The 10,869-nt window shown below is 30.3% G+C and overlaps 1 protein-coding gene across 1 annotated transcript; it reads right to left on the bottom strand.

Annotated features, from left to right (window-relative positions):
* Positions 1 to 2,486: 2,486 nt before the first annotated feature.
* LOC140968421 (probable inactive leucine-rich repeat receptor-like protein kinase At1g66830) lies at positions 2,487 to 5,947 on the bottom strand. Its single transcript, XM_073429361.1, has 2 exons — positions 4,481 to 5,947; positions 2,487 to 3,202 (listed from the first exon to the last, which is right to left on the bottom strand). Exons 1-2 carry the CDS (start codon positions 5,748 to 5,750, stop codon positions 2,577 to 2,579), a joined length of 1,896 nt encoding a protein of 631 aa, XP_073285462.1. The 5' UTR covers positions 5,751 to 5,947; the 3' UTR covers positions 2,487 to 2,576.
* Positions 5,948 to 10,869: the final 4,922 nt, after the last annotated feature.

Here is a 10,869-nt window from a genome sequence, read left to right as displayed (position 1 = left end):
TATTTAACAACCATGATATTTGCATGTACTACTTACAAATTGTTATTTTTGTTCAAAGACTAAATATCAATGTTGTGCTAGGTACTTTTTTATGGGCCCACCACCTGCATGCATATATTTTGTGATTTATTTAATTTAAATATATGCATTGACTATAATTTATTGTGAGTTTTTTTTGTTCTATTTTGTTATAACATCTTCTATATCTGCCAATCTAAACAACATTCAAGTACTTAATTGCTCAAATTTCAAGAAATGGAAAGAGCATGTTATGATAGTGCTCGGCTGTATGGATTTAGACTATGCGCTAAAGGAAGATCGCCCCTCACTTTTGACCACCAGTTCAAGAACTGTTGATCAAAAGAGTTTTTTGGAAAAATGGTCAAATCACATGAGTCTGATGATTATGAAACATACTATTCCAGATACTATAAGGGGTGCAATTCATGAAGAAAATGATACTAAAAACTTCCTTACTCAAATAGCAGATCGTTTCACTGCAAACAAAAAGGTCGAGACATGTACTATTATGACTAAACTTGTCTCAATACAGTACAAAGAGAAAGAGAACATAAGGGAGTATATAATAGAAATGTCAAATCTTGTGACTCAACTAAAACCATCCAAGTTGGAATTGTCGGAAGACATAGTCGTGCATTTAGTCTTGATCTATCTGCATACGCAATTTAATCAATTCAAAATAAGTTACAATACCCATAAGGAAAAGTGGAATTTGAATGAACTTATTGCGCAGTGCTTTCATGATGATGAGAGATTGAAGCAATAAGTGATTGAAATATATGCAACTTAAACAAGATAAAGTGATAACTTGTTTCTTTTTCAAAAGGATTGATGGGCATGTGAAGAAAGATTGTCTCAAATACACCAGTTGGCGTGCAAAGAAAAGGTTGCCTAAGGAGCCGATTGCCAACTGATGATGAAAGATACAACTTATGAAAAATAACAATAAGGTTGTTGGTGTTTTTTTTTTTTTTAAAAAAAAAAAGCGTTATTTAAGAATTGTTTTTTTTATTATTTTCTAGTATTTGAATTTGAAAAACACTTTTGTAGCACTGTGTGTTTTTTAGGTGAAATTTGATTTTAATTTCATGTTTGGACAAATCAAGTTTTTCCTTTATCCATATGGTAATGAAACTTTTTAATTTTTTCAAAATTCAATGGTTTCTTGAGTGATAAGATTGATAAATTGAACATCAATATTTTTAATGACATCGATATCATGCAAGCATGAAATTATGAAATTAAATGCAAATCAATTTTGTATGTTGACTTTAGTGGGAGTGAGTAAATTAGAAAGTCAACATTGAGAAGAATATATTGATATCTCTGTCTACATATGTGGTAATATAAATTTTATCAGGTGATAATCTCTTCCGGATTTATAGATAATACCGTTTGAATATTGTATATATCATTGGAATATTGGGCAGATATTTAAGAAACTTGACATTGGATCATTAATCGGGTTATGCGGTACATAAAATCAACTAAGGATTTTATGCTCACATATAAGAGATCTGACATTAGAAAATAGTTGGATATTTGGATCCCGAATAAAGTTGCGGAGTTTTATCACCGATAATGATCATTGGTCTAAGAAACTATTGAAGATCAATTATGATAATAAAACCGCTAGATTATATTAAAAGAACAAGTGAAACTTGTCAAAATCAAAATATATTAACATGGAAGGGGATTCAAAGCATGGACATCCTACATGAATAAATTAGTTAGAATGAGAGCAAACCCAAGTGTGAGAATATATTTGAAATATACATACACTGTAAAAGTTTAAATCATCACACATATATATAAGAGTTGAGTTTCAAATTTTAAATGAGCGAGTTTTCATATAAAAATATTAAAGATTGTGTTTGTAGTCTTAACATAAGAAACATTGAAATTATGCAGATTGTAAGGTTGCAGTCTACAATCGAGTGTGCTATGAGTTTCAATTAGGCAAGAAATAAGTCATATGTTGAAATAAGTTTGTACATGATTTGTATAAACCAAAGTCTTCTAGTCATACTTTCCTAGGTGGAAAATGAGGTCACACATAAATCTTATTATCCGAATATCTATAAACAAATTTGTGTATCTTTATTTTATTGTATTTACTTCTTGCTACTATTTTTAAGATGCATTGTTGAAGCATTTTACGTGTTCTTCAAATACCAAAATATTGTACACTAAATGTTTGGTAAAATATTTCCAACAAAATATTCTCACCCATTCAATTTGCATATCTTTTAATGATTTACCGATATGTTTATTCGGTTTCTACGAAAGATTATTTTGAGTTTTTTTCGCTTGGTTTGGAAATCAAACTCGATTTAATCAATCGATATTCAATATTTAAAAAATCGAGCTATCGTAGCTCAATGTTTGTCCCCTAATCGATGCTATCAAATCTTATGCAGCAAAAGGACACCAATCAATTAACTAAAGAAGCCCCAAGCCCCAGATAGCAATACTGGAAACACAATCATATGAAAGTACCACAAGGCTACTACAACATAGAATTTTCCAAAACAAACTAGGCATCTTTACAATTTTCAAGGTCCTTTTTCATTCAATTTGATGCAGTCTAGATTGTCACAAACCGTTTTCATCCTAGGTCGTAACTCGGGGTCCAGTTCCGTACAATTTAGCGCAACATGAAACGTTGCAACGACTTGTTTTTTAGCATATACCTCGTGCAAAAGATCAGGATCAATAATTTCAGATAACGGTCTTTCCTCACGAAATACTTTTCTAACTTGACTCTCGAGTCCCTTACCATCATCATCAGGCCCACCGTCCAGTAGGCGACCAGTAAGAATCTCTAAAAGCACAATGCCAAAAGAATAGACATCGCTTTTTTGGGTCAACTTGCTGCTTGGAACTCGGGATTCGGGTGCCATGTACATGATAGCTGATAGAGTGCTATTAGAACTTTTAGGCGGTGTTACGTAATGAGCGTGTGAAAATTTTGGGTTGTTTGGAATGAGACGAGAGAGACCAAACCCGGAAATATACGGTTTTAAGTCATCATCAAGTAGGATTTTTGACGATTTTATGTTACCGTGGACATATTTTTTGGGACTGCACTCGTGAATGTGCATCAGACCCCTTGCAGTTTCTCGAATGATCTTCAGTCTTGCTGTCCACAATAATGGAGACGATGCATAGGCAGGTCCTCCTGCAGTAACATTCAAATATTATTTCATTTTTCATTGCAATTATTTGACAACTTCCGATTGGCGGATTTTATACGCTGAAAACGTAACAAGATAACGAAGTTTTCTTCACATATATGCATCTGGTATATAACACCCTCAAGAATGGTGGAAGAAGCCAATTTTTTCCCAAATTTTATGACAATGAAGTCACTTTTAACATTTAGTCTAGTCATAGTGTTGCTTCTAGAGATTTATATCACGGGGAATGCCTTGAAACCACCAATAATCAATGTTTGAGAACATTTCAGACCACATTGTATTTACTTCACAGGTCGAATGCCAAATGGACACAATATATTATTTGTTCAAGATAAACATTGATTCTTGTTTCTTACCTATCCCCGTTGGGATTCTCTATCAATGTTAATTGTGTCTGAATATTCATTAAAATGTGATGGTGACACTATTCATTATCCATTCTCCAAGTTGTTCGCCAATGCCAGAAGATTAATACTAAAATCCTTACGCATTCAAATTGCCACCTGCCCGTTCTACACCTATTAAGTAATGCCTTTCGTTCTCAGAGTTCATACCTTGTCATAACAGCCAGCACATGCTGAAAATTTTAGCACATGAAACCCCATGATTTCGAAACATACGACTCGAACGTTACACGTTCCCTGATTATTATAACAAGCAGACGCTATCCCTCTAATTCATTATGAGAAACCCACTTTTAAATATCCTGTATCAGCTCCACAACAAATGGTAGAGAGTTACATAGGTTCGAGCAACTCCTCCACGCAATAAATTATTCTTTCAGATTCCGGCTCTCCGTTTGGAGTCATGGCCTCATGCCAACACGCCTCGAGTGTTCTCAACTATATCTCAAAAGGTCCAATATATATACATTATTGGAATGACCTCATATCAATCCACAAACTGCTAGTCAATTACCTCTTGTAAAAGGCCTGGAGGAAATACATACTTGATACTTCCTTATATAAGCTTCTATATTAGACGACTTCATTCAGTCATATAATATAATCGCTAAAAGGTAAGGCAAATCACCCCTAAGAGAAGGTAATAATCGACACAAGAATCAATTCATAATGTCAGCTGATCCTGACCATTTGAAGACTTCACAAAAAGTTGAATCACGAAGCAACAAACAAGAATTCTCCAATTCACAAGCAAATATATATATAATTCATGACACAACAATCAAATCTAACTGCAATTAATGATTTTATTCGTAACAGACTTAGCTAATAATGAGGGACCAAAAAAATTCGTACCATGAAGTGCATTGTGCAAGCTTCCGTTCCGAATGAATTCAGAAACCAGCAATTTTTCATCGCTGGCATAGTAATAAGCCTTCAGTTTCACAATGTTTGAATGCTCAACTCTACCAATGGCCTCCGCCTCCGCCTCGAACTCCTTAAACTTCAACGGCTGCTCACCCTCGGTCAGCCGCCTCACTGCCACCACTGCCTGGTTGCAGCCTCCCTTTCCTCCACCACCAACCACAACCTTGTACACTATGCCACTCCTACTTTTGCCCACAACATAAGCTGATGCCCTTAATAAATCCTCTAATTCCAACCCAAACCCTTCATCGACAAGAACGAATCTACCCTTTTCCTCCTCCTCCTTTCTCTCCCATTTCTCCATCCCCAGTTCCTCCTTGCAAAAGTTTTTTGTTCCCATTTTACCCTGCCCCATCTTGCATTTTTTCTTAATCGCATACACTGAAACAAACACTACACCAACCACGAAGAGAATCCCCGAAATAACTGAAATCAACACGGACCCGGATTTAATCTTTCGATTTTCTACAAACCCATTTGATGAAACGCCTTCGTCAACAGGTTTTGTTGGGTTGTTAAAGAATCTTGGGTTCTGAGCTTGTGGCTCCGAGCATGGAGTGTCTAATGGAAACCCACAAAGATAAGGGTTCCCGGAAAACGCCGTTGGACCCTGGTTCAAAAGTGAACCGACCTCAGGTATTTTTCCAGTGAGGTTATTGTACCGAAGGTCTAAGCTAACCATCACGGGGAACCGCCCATAGCTCGCCGGAATGACATCGGAGAATGAATTGTATGAAAAATTCAAGGTCCCTCTCAATTGGGTCAAATTGCTTAGGCTTTCTGGGAGTGAACCATTGAAATTATTACAAGATAAATCGAGATGCACGAGGCTTTGGAGGGTGGAGATAGCATGTGGCAAAGGTCCACCAAAAAAGTTATGCGAAAGATCAAGATCCGCCAGAAATGAGAGTGATCCAATTACTACTGATGGGATATAGCCAGTGAGATTCTTGCTGGGGAGTGAAATGGAGGTTACTCTATCGTAGGAAAGATCGCAGGTGACACCAGTCCACCTGCATGGAGTTGAATCTGATTCAGACCAAGAAATGAGAGCTTCCGTTGGATCTTCAGTAATGGCGGTTTTGAGAGCAAACAGTGAAAGGCCATCTGAATTCAGTGAAGCAGTGAAAGAAATGAAGAACGTGAAGAAGTAGAGAAACTTGAGTACTACAGCAACATTATCGTTCAGATACTTCATACTTCCTTAGGTTTCTTCGATAAATATTCAATCTTTGAATGCCAAGTTGACCAAAGATTCAATCTTTGTGATTCATTCAAACTTCTGAGTGAACAAGACAATACTTGTATAAACAATTCAGCGGAATCTTCTACAACCAGCTGCAACCAGGAGTTGCAGCAAGAACGTGTGATGCGTGAAGTGAGTGGATGATTCCGTGTTAAGTCCATCTCCAATCCACTGCATTACATTCTGCAATATATTGGTGTTACACTAAAATCATCTCCAATCACATTGTACTACATTTTACACTACAATAAAATATTCCAAAAATATTCATTTTCTTTTCAATATTAATATTTCTGTTTTATGTTAATTATTTATAATTTGATAATATAATGATAATTAAAGACTTGAAGATGAACGTCGAGAAAATGACAACTTCGGATCTTATTTTGGAGATATTGGAGGATCGAGGTCTGGTTTACCGCATTACTAAAAATCTTTTTTTGACGTAATTTTTTTTTATGTTTCGTAATTTTATGGTTTGTTAGTTGTCGTAATTTGTTAATTGTTTCGTAATTTTTGTTGTTTTTTGTTCGTAATTTGTACCATTTTAACGCATTATTAATTTAATCTGTGTTTTTTTATTTTTTATTTTTACACTTAATTAATTTCTAATCAAAATATTAATTAATTAAATATTAAACACTTATATTAAATTAATCAAATTAAAAACTAAAAAAAATAAAAAAAAATAAAAAAAAAATTGTGGCGCAGCACCAGCTTGTAGAGCTGCTCCAATCCAGCGCCAGTTTTGGTGCTGGATTGGAGTGAAATATCATGGCACCACAATGGCGCGACACCAATGTGGTGCCATGATTGGAGATGGTCTAATGACGATGAACAGCGAGAGGATTTGGAGAAGAAGAGGATGTACGGGATGATATTATTCTAATTTTTAAATTTGAATTAAGTTAAATGGGTGGATTTTCCGAGGTGGTTAGTCAATTCAGGGGTGAAGTGATTTAAATTGTCTGAGTAACTTCGTTTTTTAATATTTTTTATTTATTGTATGTTCAAGTTAATTTACACAAAAATTTCTATAAAATTGTAAGTTAGTCAATTTCGTGTAACTTAATTTATTTATAAAAAAATTTATTTTTATGTAAAAAATATTTTTTTAAAAAATATGAAATAGATTAACTTGTTTTATCTATTATATATATAAATATGTGATTTTTATATGTGAATTTCCATTTATCTCTTTATTAATTATTTGCTTTACATTAATTGTTTACTTTAAATATGTTTTTTCTTTCTCTTTATTCATATTTTAAATATGTGTGATTATTAGTATTTAATTTTTTATGTCTACCTACGTTATAATATGTTATTTTTATCCAATGATATTTTTTCATTAGGTAAATTAGTATTTGGATTTTTTATGCCTATCAACATTATAATATGTTATTTTTAATCTAATTATTTAGATTTTTTATTTATCTTTTCATTATGTAAATTCATTAAAGTTTAGAAATAACTCATTATCGAATTGTGAGTTTTTTTTGGTGTCTTATTAATTTTTTTTCATGTTCTCATGTGACAGTTTGCTAGAATTTATGTGTTTAAATTAAATTTTTTTTCCACCGTCAAACAGTTTAAGTGAGTTGGGTTGAAATTTTGTCGACTCATTTAAAGGTGAGCCTAAATGAGTTCGCGCGAGTTTATATTAAATATATATATGTAATATTATCAATTTTCAATCATGAAAATATATAAAATATACAAAATTTTCTTACTTATACAATCAAGTAATTTATTATAATTGTATTTTTGTACAAGAATTCTTGTCAAACTCAGTGATTGTGGATTTAACATCTATTAAATCAGTAAACTAAAGAGCGTGTCAATTAAACTAATTGAGTAATCACATATTCTTGAATTTCTTAAATAATTTTTTATCTTGATAATTTGTTTCATTTAATATTTTAAATTATAAAACACCGTTACTATAACTAAAGACACATTTTTTTAAATGTTCATAAGAACTCAACCACTAAATCATATGGAAAAACATTTATCGACATACTATATTGAAAACATTCTAATTAATTCAGCGCATTTGCTGAAAATTTTTTAATTAATTAAGAAAAATTCATTTACAATAATCATATTAATCTTTTTGGGCTAACATCATTTATTTTATAAGAAATACATCGCAATTCTTTATTTGTATGTTAATCACTTAATCTTTAAATCTGAATTATGATGTATATTATTTTTCTAAAAGTTTTTAAATAATGATTTAATACATTTATTCGACACTTCAACATTAACATTTTAAAATATATTAATTTTATATTGTATGCATGCAACACTTCTAATTATGATTATAAAAATTCAATAAAAATTCTAAAAATGAATTAGGTAAAACAAAAAAAAATTACACAATTAATCAAAAGACAGAAAATAAAAACTAAATAATTGTCTATTACCTATAAACTATTAATACCAACTTTTAAATATTGAAGTCGGTGAGAGTGGAGGCCACTATGTACTAAAAAAATAAAACGTTAATGCTTGAATGAGTCACACTGCAAAGTTAGTGAAGTAAAAACGAAGGACAAAGTGGATTAATAAAATTATTATAATGAGTTAAGTTAAATGAGACTCATATATAAGTATCTCACTTGGTCTCACCTTATGTTTTGTCACTGTACAAATCAAAAGTTTATGCACTGTAGTGTTCTACATTTTCTTAATTTTTCTCTTGATTTCAAATTTAATTTCATCATCTATTGGTCTTTAAATATATATTAGAATTTTTTCTAAACATATAATATTAAATGTGATCAATTAACCAAATAATTATTATACTTTGAATATAATAATAAATAGATTAATATATTTGAAGATAAAAAAATTAATGTATTGATAAGAATAAAAAAAGAATGTTAGAATTAATACTATAATTATCTAATGTCAATATTAAATTTAACATCTTACATTCGAAAATGTGTTTATTGAGGTAAAGACTATGATGATAAACTAAAAATAATAATTTATTTATCATTGTAACGTAATAATAATGTGATCGTTATTCGGAATCAGAAAATGATGTACTTTGATTTTTTTATTAAATTGTATAAACAATTCTTTCAAATGTCTTATAAATTCATATGATACAGTAAAGGTTAATTATTTGCATAAACTTATTTGTTGGGTACAATAATTGATCATGTTGGGTAAAGTAATTGAAATGTTTTGCTTGAGTTGTTGTACTATTTAAAATATTTGATTTTCACTGTTACCATAATCTATAGGTTTTGATAAAACAGTAAACGCTTAAGCCTACAATTATCAGAGCCAAGATCGCGACTTTTATTTTCATTGATTGCAATTGGTGCAATTATTAAGAGATAGATTGTTTAGTACAATAATTGTCCACGATGGGTAGGCGCTTGAGCTGTTGTATGATTTAAAGATTTTACTTGCATAGTTACCATCAGTTATAGCTTTTGGTAAAGCGACAAACCCTCGATCCTATATTATTCAATTGTAAAGTTAGAAGAAACATGTTGCATCAACTTTTAGTTTTGAATTGATCCCTTGCATGCTACTCGATTTTTAAATTTAGAAGCATTCTACAGTTTTCAAATATTATTATATATTGAATTATAATTTATCCCTTTCAAATTGGATAAATATACAATAAAACTCATGTAAATATTATTAACAAAAACATTTAAATGAAATATTGGATTTGTAGATAATCAAAATAAAAAATAAACAAATTTTGATCCTTGAGTGAGAAATAAGATATTTAAATAAAGTTATAATTGTCACAATGAAATAGTGCACCTACATGCATTTATCATTGTATTTTGCAACTAAAATGTCATAAAAAATTTCCACATATTATTTTTATATCATATTTAAAATAATTATGAATCCTAATTTTTATTATTTTGAGTTGGCCTTTGTTATGAAAATTCATTATGAATAAATTGAATTTGAATATTCTTATATCTATGTATATCACATATTAATATATCAACCTAAGTCCAGGTAATGAAAAACTACAAAATGAACTTATTCATCTTCAATGTACACAAATTATATAGTAAAGATATATGACAATTAAGACAATTAAGTTGAATATATGTTCACATATAACAAAATATATAGACAAGAAAAACAATAAATAAAAATATTTCTCTAGATATAAATATTTTTTATAATTTTTTTACTGTGAGTTGGAAAAGATAAAAGAGAACAAATATTAACTCTTTTGGGTTACACAAAAAAATAGAAATGGAAGAAATGTTTGTCATACAATGAATTCAGTTTCCAGATTAAATGTATACTATAAAGTTATATTTACCGTTCAAACTTTATAAATGCAATGAATTTTTCTCAAGATAAGGGTACACAAATGTTCTCGTTAAGATATTTAAACAATTAAAAAAATTAAATATATTATTTTTCTGGAGGTAATACCAATATGACATTAGTAATTTGATTGTGCTAATTATACTTATGAGTTAATATGAAATATTAAAATAAGTGTCATAATAGTCAGTAAAAAGATGATTTATTGTCAAAAATATTACTATTATAAATTACAAATAAATGACAACATTTAATCAATATTTTTTTAAATCAATACATCAGTACTTTTTATGTGATGATAGATTGTTATAATAATTAAGGGTGAACATTCGGTCGGTTCTGTTACCGACCGAAACGAATTAGTCATAACCGGATCGAACCGAAATATTTAGCAATAAACGAACCGTTCGAATTAATTCTCATAACCGATGAAAATCAAACCGAATTAAAATCGGTTGGTGACCGAATTAACCGATTAGTTTTAAAAAAAATTTGTGATTTAACTTTAATTATATATGTAAATTTTTTGAACACTACAGCCTACACAAATGCATAAAAACATAAAATCACATACATCACAAATTTTTTTTAGAATTAGGGCTGATTTTAAAATTAAAAATTAAAAAATATATTAAAATTGATAAATAATAAAAAATTATAAAATAATAGTATTTATTATATTGGTTAATTCGGTTAACCGATTTCAAAATTTTGAAAACTGTAACCGAAACGAATTAACCGATGT

This window comes from Primulina huaijiensis, chromosome 2 (genome assembly GCF_012295235.1).
Source record: "Primulina huaijiensis isolate GDHJ02 chromosome 2, ASM1229523v2, whole genome shotgun sequence".
Lineage (NCBI taxonomy): Eukaryota > Viridiplantae > Streptophyta > Magnoliopsida > Lamiales > Gesneriaceae > Primulina > Primulina huaijiensis.
Note: the sequence above shows the minus strand (reverse complement) of the source record. Positions and strands in the feature narration are given on the sequence as shown.

Excerpts from the sequence above, each read along its gene's own strand:
- LOC140968421 (XM_073429361.1), bottom strand. The coding sequence starts at position 5,750 with ATGAAGTATCTGAACGATAATGTTGCTGTAGTACTCAAGTTTCTCTAC. Across the intron at positions 3,203-4,480 it reads CTTGCACAATGCACTTCATG|GAGGACCTGCCTATGCATCG; the intron begins GTACGAATTTTT and ends ATGTTACTGCAG.